General features: G+C 36.9%; 1 protein-coding gene across 1 annotated transcript in view; it reads right to left on the reverse strand.

Moving 5' to 3' along the window:
* Positions 1-23209, reverse strand: part of CSMD1 (CUB and Sushi multiple domains 1) — a 1238533-nt gene that overhangs the window by 633821 nt on the left and 581503 nt on the right. Inside the window, exon 4 of the mRNA XM_054821261.1 lies at positions 12080-12274. Coding sequence (XP_054677236.1) covers positions 12080-12274 — 195 coding nt within the window. The remainder of the gene's footprint in view (positions 1-12079; positions 12275-23209) is intronic.

Consider the following 23209-nt stretch of genomic DNA (forward strand, 5'->3'; position numbering starts at 1 on the left):
GCTAATTACGACAACAGAGAGAGGTGGGAGTATAGCTGCTCTGCTCAATCACAGTTGAAAGCCTGTCAGTGAAAATGAGTTTTAAAGGAAGATTTGAAGGAAAAAAGAATCATTTGAATCAAAGGAAGAGGAATACTGTGGCTGGACATGAAAAAAAAAGGAGACTATTAAAAGAGGATAAATAGCTAATAAGGGACTGAAATAAAAGGAAGAATTGGGAGAAAGGCAGAAACGGAATCATTTATTTAAGTATAGCATGAACCATTAATTTGACTAAAAAGAGGAGAGAAAGCTGCTGAAGAGATTTGAACAGGTAGTTATCTTTACTTTTCTATATGCAAAGTAAATTTTGACATAAAGAAATGTAAAATAACATTAGCTACCAAAGCCTTACTGAGTTTCATGATTTCTTGGCACAGAAATTTCTCAGAGAAGGGCAAGTTTTTTTGATAAATTTCATATCTTACTTTCTGTGCCCTGATATTTGCACGTTCTTCTTTTTTAAATGATGGAGATTTGAGGGTGGAATAGATCTACACTCCTAAAAGATTTCTTTTTGTTGGTGAAATCAGGCCATTTCTGTGATTCCTCCCTCAATTCCTGGCTTTTTATACAGTGCATATTGAAAGGGCCACTGTGCCTCTGAGGGATGAAAGGGGAAAGGAAGTGAAAATTAAAGAACTCATGGATAAAGCTGAGGATCAGACTCTAAATTCCTGATGCATAATACATGCAAAGATTACAATAATTAAAAAATTATTGTAAAACCATAATAAATCAGAAAGGAGAATCAAGGTTTGTTATCCATTAATATCTAGAATGGCCTCTCTTTCCTTCTGTTTTTTAAACTGTATAGCTTTCAAGCACTTCAGATCATCATCTAACCCAGCAAAGAAAAACAAATTAACTTGATACATCCTGTGCCAATACTTCAGTACAGAAACTAACACTGAGTTATTGATTTCCACTGCAGTCATCATCAGTATCAGAGTTTCAATGAACCATTAAAACCCAAAACCTGATGATTTCCACCCTCTCTTTTTTTCAAGCTTTCTACTTGTTCATATTTTGTCATCACAGTGTGGGATTCTGTTTTTATTTCCAAAGAATTAAAATGTAAGAGCATGACTTCCAGCTGATAAAGTATACAGGTTCTACGTGTATTCTTGAAAGCCAGCAAGCAGGCTTTTCCCAACCAGGGTAACCAGCAAGATGTGCAAAATCCTAAGTCAGCCATAACTCTTTGGTGTTAGCCGCTTGCTTTTAAATTTTGTTATGACAACATTCTCAATGACACCATATCCCACTGTGTTTATACTGACATTAAGCAAGATGCTAGTGGTAATTACAATGCTACTCAGTGTTTCTGCTGCAGAGCCCTTGAATAAGCTTTGAGCTCTAAAGCTCTGACTTTTACAGCTGACAAGGAAGGCTTATGTAGTTGATTGTTTCTGGCAATCACATGCAAAAATCTAAATTTACACACTGTGCATTACCAATGAAAGCCAAACAAACTCACGCTACTACAGATATCTGCCCAGAGGGATGCATAGCTTTTTAGTCTATTCATAACAGCATTTTTAAGAGATTTGCAAGAAATCAAGTTAGCTCAGAAATGGAAAGAGAACATTAGTCAGGTAAGACCACGGAAACTACCTTGGACCAGAGAGTCAGTGTTTTCTATCTGACAGATGTGGATGTGCTAGGAAAGACCATAGCAAAAAGCAGCTCCACAGAATGATCTTTCCTCTGACATATTTCCCATGTTCAAGGAGCCTGTGGTTTGAGGACTTCCTTCATCATAGGTGGTACCCAGATGAAGGCAACCAGACTGTTGAATGCTAAAACGTAATAAATTGCCAAAGAGTGAGCACAGGCAGGCATGATGTGGCCATACCGTTCAGAGGAGCGGTAAGAGACATAAACTGGCTGGACATATGCTGAGTTTCATCACCTGGCCCCAGAGCTCGTTGGCCTCCTTGGACTGATCGTCTTTCTTGGCCATGGCCTTCTCTATGTTATGCTTTTGAGAGAGCTAGAACAGTGCTCAGGAATCTTAATGCATCACTGTGCTTGGAGTAATTTGATAGCAGATAGTGCCTCAGGCTTCATGAATTCGAATTCTAAGTGATTAACAAATTGCATTTTAAAATGTGCAAGTAATTAATTCCAAACACTCATGGTTATTTTCAAGTTGTAAGCAACTGCACAAAGTGCTGTTTGTATCAGCATAAATGACTACTTGAAGTATAAACCTACAAACATTTGGATCTCTCAGTAGTCAGGAATTAAGTGCTCTGAATTTAGAGAATATGCATTTTATATAAAGTACACATGCAAACACATCACTTGACAAAAAACATACATACTGCATAGATGTGTAGCTTAGATAAAACAGATAAACATATCCGTCAAGTTAATGTATGTAAAAATCAAAAGAATCCCTGAGCAACCATGGTAGTCAATAAAAAGTCTAACGTTTTTCTTCAAACTAGGAAGAGTCATTTCACCAAAAATAACAATCTGACAATTTTGGTAAACTGTGTTTTGCATAAATGAGATCTTGCTACAAGTGAGATGCAAGTCCTGCTAAGTAGATATCCAAGGACAGGGTAAGAACAGAAAGAGTATTGTAGAAAACTTTCTTATTTAAATTGGTTTAGATATCTTTCATACATTCAATTGTTTTTACTGGACTTTCCTCTCCTTCTCACACAAATACCTTCCAGAATGCAATGTTCTGTATTCTATATGTCTTTTTCATACAGAAACTAACAAAATGTTTATGCAAGTGAAAAACATTTATTGCATAATAGCAAAAAAAAAACCAAACACAAAACAAAAAAACCCCAAAAAACCCAAACCCATCTAACCTTTCAAAATTAATTTAGAATCTTAATTTAAATGATCAGAATTGGCTATTCAGCTTTAGTTTATACTGACAGGTCCTCATTTGAAAGATCATTTTACTACATTACTATTGTAATATAACTGATAAAAACATAGCTGTGACTTAAAGTACAAAACTCATAGTAATAAAGTTTTTTTTCTTTCATGACATTTGTAGTAATTTCCTTATCTCTTTATCACTAACAACAGAATAGATGCAATTAAAAACTTGAATGATATTTTATAAATCATCACCAAATGACATATCGCCATTTCCAGTCACATTTTGTGAGTCTTATCAGTTAAAGAAAATTGCAGCTTTAGAGGGCTCTGAATGAACGATGGGCATACATTATTTAGCATGCCTTATTAAAAATATCACTGAAACAGTTCTTTATTTACTGAGGTTAGAGAGCAGCCCTGAGGAGAGAGATCTGGGGTTTGTGTTGATGTCAGGTTGGATATGAGTCAACAGTGTGCCCTGGCAGCCAAAAGAGCCAACCATGTCCTGGGGTGCATCAAGCACAGCATAGCTAGCCGGTCAAGGGAGGCGATTGTCCCACTCTGCACTGCACTGGTGTGGCCCCACCTTGAGTACTGTGTGCGCTTTTGGGTGCCTCGATATCAGAAGGACATCAAACTATTAGAGTGTGTCCAGACAAGGGTGACCAGGATGATGAAAGGTCTCGAGGGCAAGACTTACAAGGAGCAGCTGAGGTCACTTGGTTTGTTCAGCTTGGAGAAGAGAAGGCTGAGGGGTGACCTCATCATAATCTACAACTTCCTCAAGGGTGGGAGCGGAGGAGGAGGTGCTGATCTCTCTCTCTGTTGATCAGTGACAGGACATGAGGAAATGGAATGAAGCTGTGTCAGGGGAAGTGATCACGGCACCAAGCTTGCCAGAGTTCAAGGAGCATCTGTACAATACTCTTAGTCATATGGTTTAGTTTTAGGTGGTCCTGCGAGAAGCAGGGAGTTGGACTCAATGATCCTTGTGGGTCCCTTCCAACTTGAGATATTCCGTGATTCTATGATTTATTCAATTCTTTATTAAATGGCATTTTTCTGTAGTTCATTTGTGAAAATGCAGATAATTGTATCTCATTTAATAAAGTTCTAAAGTATAGAAAACATATATATGAAATAATCATGAATGACTACTTTCACAGATATATGCTTTGGATATTTTGGAAATGGTTACTATAAGGAGTTAGTTAAATGACTTTTTGAAATAAGACTTAAAAATTATCATTTTAAAATGTCTTACTGACAAAAACCTAAAACCAAGCCATAGTATATCAATGCCAAGTTTAAAAATAAATTTTACTATGTCAATGACAACTGTCAAGCTGCTAAACTGCCAGATTCATAAAGACCAAAAACATTGCTAAGTGTTACAATAGTGTAGCATTACACAGTCATCAGACAACTCATTGATCTAATCTAATTCCAACTGGCAGCCAGCTCTTTAAGCATCAAAATATTCACCTCTACTTGCTAATATTCTTTAATATTTTAGTTTTTTATAGACTTTATTTTGAACAGCTAAAAGACAAAACCTGTGCTTTTTTTCTGTGTTTTAAAAATAGAAATGTGTCAGAAGGTTGTTTGTTTTTTTGTCTGTCATCACTTGAATCCAGATGTACTGCATTCCAGATAAGTGCTCTGATCAGTTTGCCTCCCTTTCTCAATTTCTTGTCTTGCTGTTGATCAACTTCACGTAAATTAAATACTCATTAGACCATGTATCTAAGATGAATTTTCTTTCTCTCTCCAGGGTTTTCAAAGGACACTTCAAAATAATTTGAATTGCTCTCTAAGTAGAACGGGATTTATTTTGTTAAAATTTCAGAAATTATTGTGTCTATTTTATATATATGAAAAAGTCAGATTTCTCACCTCAGGTTAATATTATGTACAAAGTAGAAACACAAAAATTGTTGTAATTTGTTTAGGCACCTATAGGCACCAATTGCAGCTGTAGCGCTACTTTGAACATTTTAGCTTTGACATTTCAGTGAGCTCGATCTAAGCAGACACCACTGGGGTTGTCACATACTTATTGGCCCTGACAATACTGGACTCAGTGGGTAGTCTTGTACTTTCTGGGGCTTCAGATTGGTCCATTTTTTCTTTGCAAGCATGGTGTTTAATTTAGTAGCCTTTTACAATTCTTATTTACTCTATCATATCAGTTTGCTATATTACAAAGACCTATTCCCCCTCCATCCACTCTGGAGAGGAAACCTGATCTTAGTCAACAAAGTTTCAAATAAGACAGAAATACTGATGGAAAAACTATTTGCTAACCTGGCATAAAAGTTCAGTTATTAACTGATAGTATGTGCTTGAGCAAACTTAAAATCAAAACCCCAACTTTGCTACCATTTTCATGCAAAAACTTCATCTTAAGAGAGGACAGCTAGATTTAGAAGTTAAAAAATTAATCAACAGTCTGTAATCTCATACTCTCTCCCCCACAGAAATATAAGATCAGTCTTCTGGATATCTTGTAAAGACTTTCTTCTTTTTCAATTAAGTATTCTAAGCTGTTTTCCAGTGATATGATAATCCTTCACTTGAGAATATATTTTTATTTTAATGCTGATAATGATCCCTTAAAATAACAGTCTACAACAAATTAATAGTAAAGCCCTAATTTTGAAGCAAAAAGAGAAAAGACTGAATTCTTTAAGGGCAAATTAATGACTGTTGCAGATTTCACTTTTTTTTGAAATAATTAGGAAATTTAATCCAGTTATTCCCAGAAGTCTGCATGCAGTTATGAAATCTTTCATCTTTTTATGACTGCCCCTAGAGGTTTATTTTTAATTTTTAGTAAATCATTGTATAGTCCTCTGATGTTAACCTTCCTCGTGTTCCTAATGGTCCGACTGAAGTCCTCCTTTTCATTCTCTGACTTTATTATATCACTCTGGGTACCTTCACTATGTTTTCATTGTACTGACCATCTCATTTTTCACTTCTTGTTCCTGTCTTCCATGCACCTTCTTGCACAGATCCAGCTTTGACCTGGCACCTTTTCATTTTTTTATTGGGTCCCTCCATATTTACTGATACATGTTAGAAGAATATATAAACATAAATATATGTATGTATATATACTTATATCCACTACTGTGTAAAAAATTAAACAGTATATCCTATCTGCTTTTCCTGAAACGCTTCAGTGATTTCTTATTTGACCAGTGACAATGAGTTTCATTCAAATTTCATCTCAATATGAACAAAATTGTTCAGGCAGGAATCTGCCATGTCATTCTAAAAATTAGATTTGGGGAAATATTCTCATTTTATCATGTGATGTAACACCAATAAGGAGAATTGTTTGGAAATTTTCTTTCCCTTTATTTTTTCCAATTCTTTTTATAAACATGGATAAATTATGGGATCAGGACATCTTTTTCTCTTTCGCTAAACTTATAAACTCATATTTGTCTGAACCTCAGAGGCTGAGAAGAAATTACATCAGAGAATTACTTGCTACCTCAGAAAGTATGGATAACACCAAAAATGTCAGTTTCCCTTTGCTAAATGTTTTAACAATATCAGCTCTGAATATCTGTATTTAGTTTATATTACTCTATAGTGAATCATAAACTCTTCATCCTTTCTCTTTCTCCATTTATCTATTCCAGGAATACCTTCTTGATTATATATTCTTCACCAAAGTATTGCTCCAATAATGTTCCTTAAATCTGGAACCCGATTAATTATTACTTGATCCTTTTGGACCTTTTGGACATACGATCTCTTTTACTGGTTTGTCATCTTTATTTATTCTTTATTTTCCCTCCAATAATTGGGTCTCTTTTTAATGATAACATATTACGTGGTCTTCTATTTTCATTGTGAGAAAAAGCTTACCGTTGTAATATCGCTAATTCAATTTGTATTCCTAATGCTAGCTTCATAAAAATCTAGACTCATGCAACTATAATCAACTAGGGATTCTCAAAATTACTGAGAATTGAGAACCTAATTATACAAAGTTCGTTTAGAAGTAGTCACATATCATAAATCAGCTATTAGTGGAGTTACTGCAGAGAATGAAATTAACTTTCAAAATGTTTCAGACTTGTACTGCACAGTATTTCAACCTCAGGATAAAGAAGGCAAATGTTTTGGGTGACACGATTATGATAGCCCAGACTGAGACTTTTAATTCTTGGGATAAAACCCAGAAGAACAGAATTTAGGTGGACCATTGATTCTCCCTGTCAATTTTTGTAAGCCACCTATACAATTTTTTGTATGGTAAACTTCTTGGTTAGCTTCTAATAGTGGAAAAGTCCATGGCTGCTCTTACTTACCATATGGAAAAGCAGAAATAAGTTTTAATTATTACCTCATCTTTTCAGAATTTGCCTTTGAACTTTTCTTTGGGGGCTGTTTATTATTTTTTGGGGGGTCTGTTTTCTATTTTTTTCAGCTTGGAAGTTGCCATATTTTCACACACAAAAAAATTCATGGTTTATTGAAAGAAAGCGGGGGGGGGGAAGATGACGCGAATGTCTTGACAGTCAAATTATTTAAACTTTCTAAAAATGCCAGTGACTGCAGCTTTGATTTCTGATCAGAGTTCGTTGTAAGCCATCAATGAATCTGCAGTACAGTTCAGTTCCACCACCCTCCACATGCCTATACTTTAAAGAGAGAACTTCTGAAACTGAGTAGCAGTCAGAGAAACAAAATGGCAAAAACAAGAGTCAATGATGTCTACGTCTTCCTGGAGGCTTAGTAATGCACTAGGAATTTTTCTAGCAGAAACAACATTTGTACAGTTAGACAATGTATAAATTACTGGACACCAGCTTCTTAATTCTTCTGAAAATAGTAAGCAACAACATTGCAGAAAATAGCAATTTGTCGGCATCAGCAAAGCTAGGGAAACATACTACAGAGAACAAGGTTATTATGTTTTTTTAGTATATCAACTGCATAGCTTTGTTTAACTCTGCTATATTACCTTGCATGAATGCCATGAAATTAGTTTATGATGACAAGAAAGAAGAATACCATCTGGAAACAAAAATGTAACAAAAGATGCTTTTACAGAAAAGACCAAGGTTCTTAGGGAAACAATAGGGGAACATTTCTTGCTTGAAGACATAGTGAATGGAAAGGGCTATCTCATGGCATATGTTCCAGACTGATAAAATGAAATAAAACAAGGAATGTCTAAAATCCCTCATCAAATCCACATTGCACATGAACTCTAAAAATCCACTGAGGCAATGGTTCAGCTCATATAAATCATTAACTGTTAAATAACTTTAGTGTTATGGTTTTCATTTCTTGACAGAAGGTATACAGAATTATTTGGATTTCATGTAAGTTCTACTTGGGGCTTAGGACCATGGTTGAGTTTGTATTAATAGGTTAAAATCACAGAATTACAAATTACGAACAAAATTTCAGTCCTGTTAGAGATGTTTGTATGTAGTGGACACCACCAAAACAAGCATTATCTGCAGAAATGGAACAAATGTTTAGTAGTTCATGACATCATGAACTTAGGACATGCATATTTTTCTGAAGCCTGTTTATTACCTCTTATTAGAAGGACAAAAAAACCCATCTAAGATCAGACAGCTGACAGGTTAGAAAATTTTTGGGTTTTTTCCTGTTTTCGAAGCACTGGTAAAGGAAATCTTCATTGTGTACTGATTGAAATCAAATACAAACAGCAGCCATGACACAAATCACTGTTGCTTTTTTTGATTATTAACTCTTGTATTTGTTTTGGAGCACAGAAATTTATAAAACATTTCTTTGCTTGAGGAATTACATTGTAAGACTTTTCAGTCACAAGAAACTTCTACAAATTATTACAGAAGACAGCAACTACCCTTTCTTGCTCCTCCACATGGGTACCAATAATGCTGCCAAGGGAGAATCTGAGCAGTAATGGGTGTCCACAGGGCTTGGTACTAGGGTGAAAGGCACAGGAGACCAGAGGGGTTCTCCTTAATGCAAGGGGAAAAGCTCAGGCAGGAGCATCAGATTCCTGCAGAACCAAAGCAGCTGGTGTGGGGCAACAGGGCTTTGACTTCTTTGACCACAGGATCCTCTTCAATGAATGAGGGCAGCAGGGGAGACATTGGATCTGCCTGGCTGAACAGGGCAACAGGTGTGCTGACCTAGTGAGGAGAGCTCTAAACTGAGTTTGTCAGGGGTGCAGGCCAAGTGGGAGAACAGGCCCAGGGAAGAACACATGGCACAGGGCAATGAACGTTTCTCTCCCTCCCCCTCAGAAAGCAACATGATTGGAAGCCCGGATGAAGTGCCTGTACATAAAAATGTGGTGCATGGAAAGCAAACTGGGCAAACTGGAAGTCCATGTACAGTCACAGAACTGTGGTGTCATCAAGATTACAGAGACTTAGTGGGACAGCTCACCTGACTGAAGGGCTGCACTGGATGGACACAGGCTCTTAGGAAAAGCAGGAAGGAAAGAGAGGCTGCACTCTACACAAAGTAGGATCTTGAATGAACAGAGCTCTGCTGCACGACAGGCAACAAGCTCATTGAGCTCCTGTGGGCTAGAATGAGAAGGGGAAGCCAAAAGGGCAGTCATTATGGTGAATATTTACTGCAGATCACCTGATCAAGAAGTGGTCAAAACCTTCAAACAACTAGAAAGTTTCCCAACCATGGAATCTGGTTCTCATGTGAGACTTTAACCACCTCAACATCTGTGCGGACAGCAGCATAGCAGAGTGCAAGCAATCCACTATATTTCTGAGTTCAGTGAGAAGAAGTTTTTTAATGCAGGCACTGGACAGACCAACTAGGTGTAGGAACAAAGAACCATTCCAACATATTCAACAGCAGCTGTGGTTACAATAACCATGAGATAAAGATCCTGAGGGAAGGGAGAAAGGCAAATAGTAGAATAAACTCCTTGGACTTGAGCAGGGAAGATTTCAACTTGTCTGTGAAGTGGTAGACAGGCTCTCATAGGCTGATGTCTTGAAGAGCAAAGGGCCCAGGAGAGCTTGCCTTCAAGGGCAGCTTCCTCAAAGCTTAAGAATGATGCATCTACTTATGTACATAAATGAGTAAGCATAGCAGGAGGCTGCTGGGGCTGAAAAGGAAATTCTTGACTGAGGTGTTTTAACTGAAATGCAAAAAAAACCCCAGTATACAAAATGTGAAAGCAGGGACAAGCTACTTGAAAGGAATATACAAGCGTTGCTCAGGAGTGCAGCGAAAGAAGGAGGAAGGCTGAAGCTCTGATGGAATGAAACGTGAGGAATGTGAAAAGTAGTCATTCTAGAAACCATTCTATAGGTATATAAACAACAAAAGAAAAATGAAGGACATGGTGGTCTGCTGCACAGTGGGGTAAGTGACCTTGTGATGAAGGCATGGAAAAGGCTGAGGCACTCAATGGCCCCTTTGCCTCTCTCTTCATTAGCAAAGGCTGCCCTCAGACCTCCCAATTCTGAATAAAATACAGAAGTAAACAGGATATGTGCAAGTTCATGGTACTCAACAGAATGCACCTTAAGGTTCTTGGTGTGCCAACAGTGTGAGTCTGCTTTGCATCATCTTTGAAAGGTTGTGACAGTCAAGGGTGATTCTCAATGACTGGAAAAAAAGATAAATTTTCATTTATCATTTTCAAAAAAAGCAACGATCCTAGCAACTGTATATCTGTCAAGTTCACCTTAGACCTCCAGAAAATTATGGAGAAGGTGTTTATGAAAACCATTCCCAAGCACACAAAGGACAAAAGGTGAACAGGAACAGCCAGCTTTTGCCAGTACAAATCATCCTTGGCTAACCTGACTGCTTGCTTTGATGAAAGGATTTAGGTAGATGTTAACAAAGGTTTCATAAGAGAGTTCCTCGCTATATCCTTGTAGTCAAATTGAGGGCATATGGACTGGATGGGTGGATTATTATGTAAGTGAAAAACTATTTAGATCATCAGGCTCAGACGGCAGAGGCCAATTGTTTAAAATCAAATCAGTGGTCAGTGATGTGCAGCATCCCCCAGGGATTCAAACTGGGGCTAAATTTATATAATATCTTCACCATGAGTCTGTAGTATGGGATTGAATGCACCCTGACAACGTTTACAGATGGCACCCTAAAGGGCAGGACTGCCATTCAGACAGGCTTTGATGACAGGTTTTGACAAGCTGGAAGAATGAGCACACAGGAATCTCATGAAATTCTAAAACAGAAATGCAGGTTAGGGGTTGACCTGCTGGGAAGCAGCTCTATCAAGAAGGACCTGAAAGTCCTGGTGGACAAGCTCTCCATGAGCCAGCAGTGTGCCCTTGGAGACAAGAAGGCCAATGGTATCCTGGGGTGAATTAAGAAGAGTGCAGCCAGCAGGTTGAGGAAGGTTATCCTCCCCCTCTACTTTGCCCTGGTGAGGCCACATCTGGAGTATTGTGTCCAATTCTGGGCTCCTGAGTTCAAGAAAGACAGGGAACTACTGGAGAGATTCCAAAGGAGAGCTACAAGGATGAGGGGACTGGAGCACCTCTCGTATGAGGAAAGGCTGAGAGAGCTGGGTCTGTTTAGCCTGGAGAAGAGAAGACTGAGAGGGGATCTTATCAATGCTTATAAATATCTAAAGGGTGGATGTCAAGAGGATGGGGCCAGACTCTTTTCAGTGGTCCCAGTGACAGGACAAGGGGAAACGGGCACAAACTGGAACACAGGCAGTTCCATCTGAACAGGAGGAAAAACTTCTTTACTTTGAGGGTGACAGAGGACTGGAACAGGCTGCCCAGAGGGGCTGTGTAGTTTCCTTCTCTGGAGATATTCAAAGCCTGCTGGGATACCATCCTGTGCAACCTGCTTTAGGTGATCCTGCTTTAGCAGGGGGGTTGGGCTAGATGATCACCAGAGGTCCCTTCCAACCCCAGCCATTCTGTGATCCTGCCATCAACTGCTATAGATATCCTCCATGTAAATGAAAAAGGAAAAAGATCAGTAGATAAATCTACCTCTGAATGCAAACTATGGAGAGTTATTGCTTCTGAATTGTGATTACAGTTATAAATGGTGTAGATTTTTAGACAGTACATTAGTACATTTACATTTAGAAAGTTAAAAAACCCCCAAACCTCAAAATATATTTATTTAATCTGCTGTTTTAATATTGTCTTATTATTTTAAAGATATTTTATGTCTTCATTTTTACCTCTGCAAAAAGGAATTGGAAAATCCCATGATGCACCATTTCCAGGACTCACAATACATGTCAACATGGCATGGCCTTCTAGGATATAACCAGAGATACAGCTATATCGGATTTTATCTCCAATGTTGAATCTTGATCCATGAAGTACTCCTTTAGGTATTTCTCCTGGGTTGCCACAAGTATGACTAGGTAATACTGTCAAAAGAAAGAAGGAAAAAATGTTAGTTAAAATCTGCAGAATGAAGTAATTAATACTTGTCAAACAATTGTAATTAAATAATTGGTTGTGTTATTATTTTTTTAAACCAGCATTCCTTATACAAATAAGGTGAAATTAGGCTATGGAATGTACTTTCACAAAAGATTTCAGTTTATAACAGACATCATCACTTTCAAAGCTAATTTCAAACTTTGTTTAACAGTCCTTCAGTGAAGTTCTTTACATATCTATTTTTAAACAAAATATCCTATAAAACTTGCTTTCTCTCAAAACTCTGAATGAAGTAAAAGAAGTTTTATTTAATTATTTTTGTAAATATTGCAAAAATATTCATACATCATCATTATAGATCCAAGCAGTAGAAGGCACTTTATGTAGTTTTGATTTTAGTTGATAGAATAGCAATTTAAAAGAATCCAATAATTAACTGGCCTCTGATCGTAACTTAAAGTCTAAAGTATATTTAAAAAGTATGATTTTCTGCTTATTCTGAAATTACTTCAGGTTCTAGAAATTATGAAAGAAAGTGACTAAGCAGTGACATGGGGCTGATATGAATGGACGTACTTATTTTCTTTTTGATCGCAGAAAGTTACTACCGTTTGTAAGCATTAGTTATTTGGAAGAGATTGTCTTAACTAGTTATCAGTTTAAAGATGATACTCCTCCCCCTAGGAAAAGCAAAAATGTGTGTTGGGGAGGAAGAAAATGGAATTGGTTTTGTTCTCGATCTCATTTGAAAATTATTAATGGCATGCCATTCCTTTCATTGAAGTAGTACAAATTAAAATTGTTTAATTTCCTTTAGAGCAGAACAAATAAGTGCAGGAAGCTGAAATATGTCATGAGCAAAGCACAAAAGATAAATGTGTTCATCAAAGAAATGGTGGTCTGAAAAGCTCGCATGTAATTCAGGTATTGTTTCAGAAACCACATGGTTCATGGACAAATTCTTTCACCCCATACTTCTCTTTCCTTACTCTATCCATCTGCAGAATAAACATAACCATACTAACCTCACTAACCTGCATGTTGAGAGGATTAATTACTCAATATATGCACATCCTCAGAGTGTTGTAAAGCATTATATCAATATATCAATGCTAATTAAGCCCCATTATACCATGTAAGTTCAATTATTGAAAGCACACCCTTAATTCATTACTCAAACAGTTAGTCACACTGGTATTTAAATGATCATAATTACACTTAAGTTACAACCCAAATTATACAGGAAAATTTTGAAACAGCAAAAAACCATAAAGCTAAAAAAAATAAAAGACGACACTTTCACTTAAAACATCCTTTTATGAGAAAAATCCCCAAATCTTCTATAAAGACTAACAAGTTAACAAAAGCCACCTAACACTCTAATGAACGATGAGTGAGATGAATGTTCTAACAATGTTGCAGATCAGAGATCTAAGATTTCTGTGCATTACAGGAACTATTTAAGGTTGCTGAGTGAGTAGCTATCAAAGCTAGAAGCAAACAATATGGTACCCGACTTTTTTAGTGCTGTTTCAGCAGCCTTAATAGAATAGGATATTTATTTGGATGTGCTCATTCACATTGGAAAGACAGTCAATATTTGATTCACATATACGAGAATGAATACATGTAGAATAAACTAAAGAAAGTGATTGTAAGACATCGGAATAATTGGAATAAAATAAAGATACTAATTTACATTCCAAAAAATTGGCAACAATGATCCATTATATGCTCAGCATATACTGCTATTTGGTATTATATGTTTTCTAGCACTATTAAAAATGCTACCTGTCTTTCTGCAAATTTTCCCCTTTTTGCTGCTTTAGTCATGGTAGGTTAATACAGGTAATTTTGCAACACAAGTCAGACAAACAAAAATTTGTTACATGCTTTGACACAGGAGAATACTTGCATTTGAAACAAGAATCTCTCTTTCTGTTATTTTCAAATCAAAACATTTTTACAAAACACTGTAATATGAAATAGTTTCATCATAAGATCTGGTGTATCCAGCAATATTTATACAACTCAAAACTCAGCATTTATTTTTATGACTGGGTGTGCTATCCAGAAAAAAAATAAATGCATTATTCAAAGATACTACGATTTCTGATAAACTGCATTCCCAAGGAAAATACATCACAGCAAATCTACGTCTGCCATATAAATGACAACTAGCATTGGCCAACTGTTGAAACTGTATTGCAGCAAATCAGTCTTCTATCTGTGTAAAATTTTAAAGGTCTCCTACAATATGATGTTTTTCTGCCTCTTCTTACCACTACATCTGTCAAGAACCCCAGAAAAAAAAGGGACTTGGCATTTTGAAACTGGCACGCATTTTACCACCACCCCCTAAAAACCAGTAAAAGATGAGCAATCTGAGAATGACAGCCATGTTCAATAATCCATGTAATAGTTCACAGGATTTCACCACTTGTCAATATCAAGCATTCAACTACATTACTTATGTGCTTTTCTAAAACTTTGATTGAAGTATATTGCGGTAGTTGGACCTCAATTTCATCTGCACAGACTTTACTGCTTCTAGTCTGGACCTAAGATGAATTATCCTTTGAAGGTTTGTAACAGTAACTAAAATAGTTTAATCTTTGGGTTATGAGAGTTCTAGCTAACCAAAGCTATCATATGTAAAGGTTATATATGTCCATCAAGCTTTAACTTCGTTGCCAAGTTTTCAGTAAAAGATCCATATTTTTCTGCAGTGTAACTGAGGTCTACTGTCAATAGGACTGAGTATCTGCAGTCACTTCCTGGAGGAAGCTAGTAGAATCATCAGTATCACAGCATCTGTCATTATCAAGATGCTTGATTCATGAAATAATTTGATGTTGACTGTGCACTGAGAACAATTATTGACTATACTACACAGAAGCACAGAAGGTAATGGACTTTTTATATTGACCTAACTTATTAGGGTGTTCTCAGCATGCTTTATCTTGTTTTTCTTCATGCAAGTCCTTCCCATGTTTGAAAAAAAAAAAAAATACAGTGTTTGGAAAAGAATCTGGGTAGTCTTAGTATTTTAAAAGCAAAAATATATACAAAGGAATAGCCAGGGAGATCCATCTCCTAAGATTTCCTCCTCAAGAGTCTATCTTCACAATTACGACAGACATAAGAACCTGTGTGGACTTCACTTCCTAGCACAGATCAATCTGGAGCACTATGCGGTAAGATCTATTCATTAAATTAAAGCTAAAAGATAGGCCTTCCTCATACATTACCTGTATCTTCCTAGACAGTATAACTGTTTGACAAATGCACATGATCAAAATCCGTAATCTATATGCTGAAACATAACACTAATTTTCATTATCAGACAGTGGCAAAAGGCTACACCACAGCAGGACTGTAAAACATAGTGGAGAAATGGCACCATTTTTTATGATACATGAATAATCAATCAAAGGTTGTTAAATAAACCTGTGTTTAACAAATTACTCATTCTCAGATGGCCTCTATCAGATTATTTATTTACACAGCTTTTTCAAACTCTTTCTGAAGCTAAACTCCATATTTATTTGCAACACAGGCCGCTTGAAAGCATATTCACAGCACCTTAAACGTCCTTTGCTTTCACTTGTGGACAGTTTCCTTCATTTTGTTGGATATATTAGATTTCATCATCTACCCATTTCTGATTTATCATAACAGAGAAATCACCTAAAATTAGACAGCAGTGGCTGAGAATCAAAAAATAAATATAAATGGTAGCTACCATTGAACCGAATAAACTATGGAATGACTATTTTATTCCATCTAAGTTTTCTTACTATGGTCATCACACTAGAATGCAACAGTCTTAAACACAAATAAGCAATGTCTATATATTTTTCCCATGCTTACCTCAAATCTGTCATGACAACTTCTGGCAATGTAATGCCCTGTTTTTCTGTAACTTGGTTTAAAAGGTCAACATAAAAAAAAGATATTTTCTAATAGATTCTGAAGGTTTTGAGGTCTCTGGCAGCCCAGCTCCTATTAATTTTTACATAAGGCATCTAGATTTGAAATCAATTATAAAACTATGAAAATTAATTTCCCAACCTTTGCTGAAAGTACTAGTCAGAGGCTCAATCTGACAATGATTTCAAGAGAACATAATGGATTATTTTTTTTTTCCTCAGATGTCACGATCATCAACTAGATTGCAAAGATTGCCTAGGGGCCTGCATAGCAAAAACTTCACACTGCTTATGTCAGTGCAAGGTAACAGTTTCACCCTTCCGTAAATCAGTTGCTCAGCTTTTATAGGCCAGTGACACACATGGTAGTTGGAACTTGACAGCAACAATCCAGAAAGCAGCTTAATTCAAATTAAGAAAAATAGGGGAAAGAGAAAAGGAAGGAGCAAGGTGCATGTTTTTCCTCCACTTACACTATAGCGTTACAAGACTTTACAAGGATACATGTTATTTATTCTTTTTCCTATTCTTCCTGAAACAACTGGAAAAGTTTTCCAGGTTGCACCTAAGTTCAGCCAAAAGCAAACTTGCCTACTTTTTGCTGTTCCGTAGTCCCTCTATTACAGTCCCATATGTGTTTCCTAACATTACCTTCTTATATTGGTGGCCACAGGCAAAACCATATACAAGGGAAAAAGCATAAGTTAAGAGGAAGTCAGAGTACCTTGACATGGTTGACAGCTTTGGAATTACAACACTGGGAGGAATTTCAGAAGCTCTGTGGAGAAAACCAGGGCTACAGAAAATTTCAGGGCATATGTCAAGAAGTTTAATAGGCGTGATGCACAGCCCATGATACCCTGTCCACATGGCTGCAGTCAAGTGTTGTACTTTACAGTTGCATGCATAAATAGAAGATACACATACAAGTGTATTACCAGAGTCACAGAAAAATAAAAATAATTTTTGAGGAGGGTAATAACTATACTTGTTATGAAAACAGAACAAAACATGCTAACAAATAGGAGAGGAAAAAATGCTGTATTTTCTTGCAAGAATGGCATTGAAATTAAAGTCTCTGCTCCAACTCAGAAAAGCAGCTTCATTTGAAAAGGAACTCAGGGGAAAAAAAATAAAAATAATAGCCTTTCAATCTACCAAACTAAAAATGCTGTATTGAACAAAAGATGGACTTAGAAAAGTACTTATATTTATATACATGTAAAAGTATTTTCTTTAATAAATCTGTTCTGGAAATAATATAATGCTTTTTTCTAAGGTGTAAGTAATGGAATTTGCTTTGAAAAACTAATTATAAAGAATTCTGTAGAACTGTACTTGCCATTTCTACCTAGAAAAAGACTACAAAATCAATATATTTGATTTTTTTAAAGTTTCTAATGTCTTACATTAAACTCCATTACAGTACATTTTGACCTTTTTTTTTTTAAATAATTCCAAATATTGAATCAATTGCAAAGCATGTAATATTTCACTGTCAATTTATTAAACAATTCTGTCCTTTCTATTTCCAGGAGCTATGTACAATGAATAGTTAATTAATCTACTAGTGCTAATTTCCACATTAGTATGGAACACTGTAGATGCATGTAGGTCATTTGTTAGAGGACAGTACCATGACAGAAACTGCACAGTCCTACCCTTTGCAAAATTCTTCTTTATTCTCAAAACCAACATGGCATACAAACCTGCTTTCATGGATATGACACTTTTTGTTATGTTTAAACGTAATTTTCCGTATTTGACTTTGTGTCCATTGCCTCTCATCCTGCCAGTGGCCACCACTGGGAAGAGTCCAGCTGCATCATCTTTACGTCTCCCCAGAAGGGAATTTACACTGCTCAATAGGATTCCCCTGAGCCTTCTCTTCTCCAAGATGAACAATCCCAGATCTCTGTCTCTCCTCAGGTCAGATGTGCCAAGTCCTTAACCATTCCATGTGTGGTCTCACCAGTGCTGAGTAGAAGTGAACAATCATCTTCTTTAACCTACTGGCAGCATTCTGCATAATGCAACCCAGAAGGCTGTTGGTCGTCTTTGCCACAAGGACATATTGCTGACCTGTGGTCAACAAGATGTCCACTAGGATCCCCAGGTTCTTCTCTGCAGAGCTGCCTTCTGGTCAGCCCCCATCCGTTACTGGTGCCTGGGGTTATCTGTTATTCAGGTGCAAGACTTTGGATTTCTCTTCATTGAGGTCTGTGAGATTTCTGTTTGCCTATTTCTTCATCCTGTCAAGATCCCTTTGAATGGCAGCCCAACCATCTGGTATATCAGCCAATCCTGTGAACTTTGCTATCACCTGGAAACTTGCTGAGTATGAACTCTGTTGTCCAGGTCATTAATGAAGATGTTAAACAGTACTGGGCCCAGTAATGACCCCTTTTGCACTTCAACAGTGACAGACCTCCAGCAAACTGCATATCTTTTGCAGATTTTAACTTCCAGTTTAACAGTAGGCTGGAAGAGCCAACATGGAATCACTAAGGGTGAATCATGCCTGACCAGTTTGATTGCCTTCTGTGAAGACATAACTGGCTCAGAGGACTAGGGGAGAGCAGTGGATGTTGTTTACCAGGACTTCAGCAAAGCCTTTGACAAGATTCTCCATAGTAGCCTTGTAACAGATCCAATTGAGCATGCAATGGATAACTGGACTGTAAGGTAGGGGGAAAATTGGCTGGACTGCAAGGTTCAGAGTGTTGTGACCACCAGTAAAGAGCTCATCTGGCAGCTGGTTGCTAGTTGATTCCTCAAGGGTCGATAATGGAGCTGATATTCTTTAATACCTTTTATTGCAATGGGAGATTAAATCAACCCTCCTTGAGTTCAGGATGACAACAAACCAGGGAGTAGTCCATATACTGAAGGGCAGGACTGCTATTCTCCAGGCTGTCAAGATCCCTTTGAAACATCGTGACACAAATATCACAAAATTCAACAAAGGCAAATGTGAAGTTTTGCCCCCAGGACAGCATAACACCATGCAACTGTACAGTGTGGTGCCAGCTGGCTGGGAAGCAGTTTGGCAGAAAGGGACCTGGCAGCAATGTGCTCTGGCAGCAAAGACACACAACTGCACCCCAAGCTGTAGAAGAGTAAAAGAGCAGCCAGCAGACCAAGGGAAATTAGTCTTTCCCTCTATATTCCACTTGTGAGTCCATGGCTGGAGTATTGTGTCCCATCTGAGGCTTTCTAGCACAAGGAGGACATTAACAGACCAGATCAAGTTCAGTGGAGGGCCACCACAGTGGTCAGGATCTGGGACACTTGTCCTGTGATGGGAGGCTGAAGGAGCTGCGCTTGTTCAGCCTGGAGAAACAATTGCTTTGGAAAGGGGGAATCTTAATCCTGTCTCATATACCTAATGGGAGAGTGCAGAGAAGACTTTTCCCAAAAACACACAGTGGCAAGATGGGATGCAATGGATGCAAGTCACAACAAACGAAACTGTATTTAGAACTTAGAATGTATGGATATTTTTCCAACTTGAGAACAGCCAAGGATTGAAATAAGTTGCCCAGAGAGATTGTGAAATATGTCCTTGCAAATATTCAAACCATGACAGGACAAAGCACTATGCAACCTCATCTAACTTGGCCCTTCTTTGGTGGGGGTGAGTGCGTGTTAATCAAACAAACACCAGAGACCCTTCCCAATTTAAATCAGCCTGTGTTTTGATCTTCAGGAAGTTTGCTGACAAACAAGCCCATTAGAACCCACTGGCAACTAGTGCTAGTTAATCTGATTATAACTTATTTCATAATCTTTATGATCCTGAGCTTTAAGTTTACTCTTGAATTTGACTATATGCTTCTGGAACACAGATTATGCAAGCACAGGCAAAATGGTAATATCTAATGTAATACTGAGTATTGTTCCACAGCTAGGGCTCTGGGTTCTATATAAATAATAAAAATAAAATAATTTTATGTTTGGGTTCTGATATTTAAAAAGCCCATGGTATAATAAGCATAAGGTGAAACCACATAATAAGAAAAATAATAGTTAAAAGAAATGCCTCCCACAGGAAGTATAATTCAACAATTACTTTTGATCGGTACTATCACTAAATTAATTTTTACTCTACATAATAGCTTTGTTATGATATTTAATAAAGACTTCCGTGAACACTCAATTTTTAGTCTATTTATTTTAGTGTATATATATTATATGTACATGCACATATACGCACATTAGGTCAAAACAGGAAATCTTCAGTTGAGTACCTCCTGTTTTTAGTTTTCAAAATCTCTTCCAGCAGCTGATATGTCAAAATGCATTGATCTAAGCTATTAATCTTTTTTTTTTTGGGGGGGAGGGAGGAAAAATAAAAAGACAAATATGTATAAACTTTTCACCTTTATTTCCCCTGAAATGAAATGAGGATATTTTTCCCAGCCCCAGAGTTACAAAAAGTCATTATCAGAATCTACTACTAGAAGGGTAGTACCAAACTTTTTGTTATTGGCACATGTGCACATACACACACCCACACAGACACAAAACTAACCTTGAAAAGTTTAGTCTGCAAGTTATCTAACATTTGATATTTACATCCTTTTTAAAAAATATTTCATAAAAAATTAATGGATTTCATTTGGTTTACTCTAGGGGAAAGAAGAGTTCACTCACAGAAACCAAAACACAAAGTGCAAGTTTGTGAAATACCTGATAAGCCATATTTACACTTCAAGTGCCAAATGCAGCATTCAAGAATCTACATGGCACAGAAACGTACATACTGAAGCATCAAACATGGCCCACTATTTATCTGCTGGCAACTTTGTTGGGCCTACTTGAGATTTTTTTCTTAAAAACAACACCAACAAACCAAGCAAAAAACCACAGCCTTATTGGCTTACAGAAATAAAGCTGTTATCTTTATTATTGTTATCTGAGCAGGTAGAAACTTGTATTTTCATAGAATCCAAGGATAAGAGGAAATCTACTCCCTGTTATGTGTTTGTTTCTGTATTTGTGCACTCATAAATCATTGCAATATTTTCCAGATAAAATACTTGTATCATATCACTTTTGAAAGCTACAGCTTTCTTGTTTTACAAGCATTTACCCAACTGTGTCTGTCCGTCTCTAAGGATGTGCAAAATTGTATTGGATTGCACAGCTATGAAAATCATTTGGGAGTATGCAGCAACTTTAAAACTCTAATACATCTTCCACATTGAGATTGATATTTTAATTTTCTTGTGCAGGTAATAACGAAAGATTGATGGATTTTATTTTTAGTGTGTTTACTTTTATTATAAAGTATGTAATAAATGTCTTGCCGTTGGTTATAAGACCATAAAAGTCAATATCGTACAAACAATGCCAGAAAACTCTCAAGTGCAAAGGCAATCTGAAGTTAAAGTTAAAACTTTCTATTTCCTCATACTTGTTTTGCCTCAGATGTACTACACGCTTTCCTAGATGAGCTGAGATCAGTGAGCAACATTTCTAGATTTTAGTTCTCTCTTCTTGAAACAGGAGAAGAACAAGTGGAGCATGACAGTCCAGGCCGAGGCTATAAACAGCATTTGAGGATGTGCAAAATTTATAAATGGAAATTTGCCAGCTACCAGAGATCAAAAGTCATTAGTCATATTCTTAAAAATATCAAAATCATGCTTTTCCACTTCCTGTAAAGAGTTCAGTGTGTTCTATGGTCTGTCTTCCAGTTTGTCAGTATGGTCATCACAAGTGTGTGCCTTCTCATTCTAAGAAAGATCATGAAGACCTTTTGGCAATGAAGGAACTCGTCTCTTCTCAACTATCCTTCCACAGAGTTACTTCTAAACTGTCAACATAAAAAATGTAATTGGAAGACTACCTCTAGTTCACCACCTCATGTATGGTAACAAATAAAACCAAGAAAATATCTTTTTTTAACCAGACTACTTCTGAGAATTAGACAAAAGACCTACACTTAACTCATAAAAATCAAATCCATCCTGTGCTTGAAAGCCCATAGGATGTGAAGGTAAAACCGACAATATATCTGTGTGTTAAACAAGGTACTTATCAAACAGAAAGATAAGTACAAGAAACTGCCAAGACCTTATCTGGAGGCCTGCATACAAATCTGATTACCTGTGCTCAAATAAGAGTAATTCAATCTGAAGCAAATGCAGAGCAGGGCTACTAAAGTGATCAAGGGACTGGAGAGCTTTGAAGAGGATATTGGAAGATTTTTATAGCTTTAATCTGAGAAATGAAGATTAAAATATAGTCACTATGAAGACATTGGAAGGCAAACACCAGGTTACAAGCTGAAGGCAGGGTTGGGACAAAAATGAAGTGCATGAACAAATCACAATTACAAGCAGGTTGAAAACGAGCAACTTTCTAAGCAAAATGTGAAACTATGGGGCAGTTGCCATACAGTCACATGGAGAGAGGAGACTGGAGCAGGATGACTAGTCTGAAACTGACCTTAACTTACAAAAATAATTTTAAATAAAATTAAATGTAAAAACGACTCCTTGTGTCTTAAGGAGTCTGATCAAGGAATGTAAAAGTTTCCTCATCTGGCCGACATAGCTGGAGACATAAGGTCTAAGAGACCCACTTGCACATCTCCTATCCTGTCAGCTTGCCAACACACAGATGTTTGAGTCTGACATTTCTTTTCATTGAGACACTTAAAATTGATTTTGACAGAGAATGAGGAAGTTAACTGACTTCTGATTTTATGTGGATAAGCACACTTATTTCAAAATGGAAGACAGGAACGTACCAAGATACTATTATCTTATACTATTATTAAAAAAGCAGTACAGCATGAAAAGATTTACATATCTTACCCAAATATACATACATTTTATAAATCTAGCAATCTGAAGCCTATTTCTTCCTAATACTTGCTTTTCCTGGAAACCCCTTGAAACAAGAGTCTGTCTGGCCCATATTGAGAATTATGTTAATAAGACAAGAGAATGAGCTTACACTTAATGACAGCAAGAC

The sequence above is a fragment of the Grus americana genome, chromosome 3 (assembly GCF_028858705.1).
Source record: "Grus americana isolate bGruAme1 chromosome 3, bGruAme1.mat, whole genome shotgun sequence".
In the NCBI taxonomy this organism is placed as follows: Eukaryota; Metazoa; Chordata; class Aves; order Gruiformes; family Gruidae; genus Grus; species Grus americana.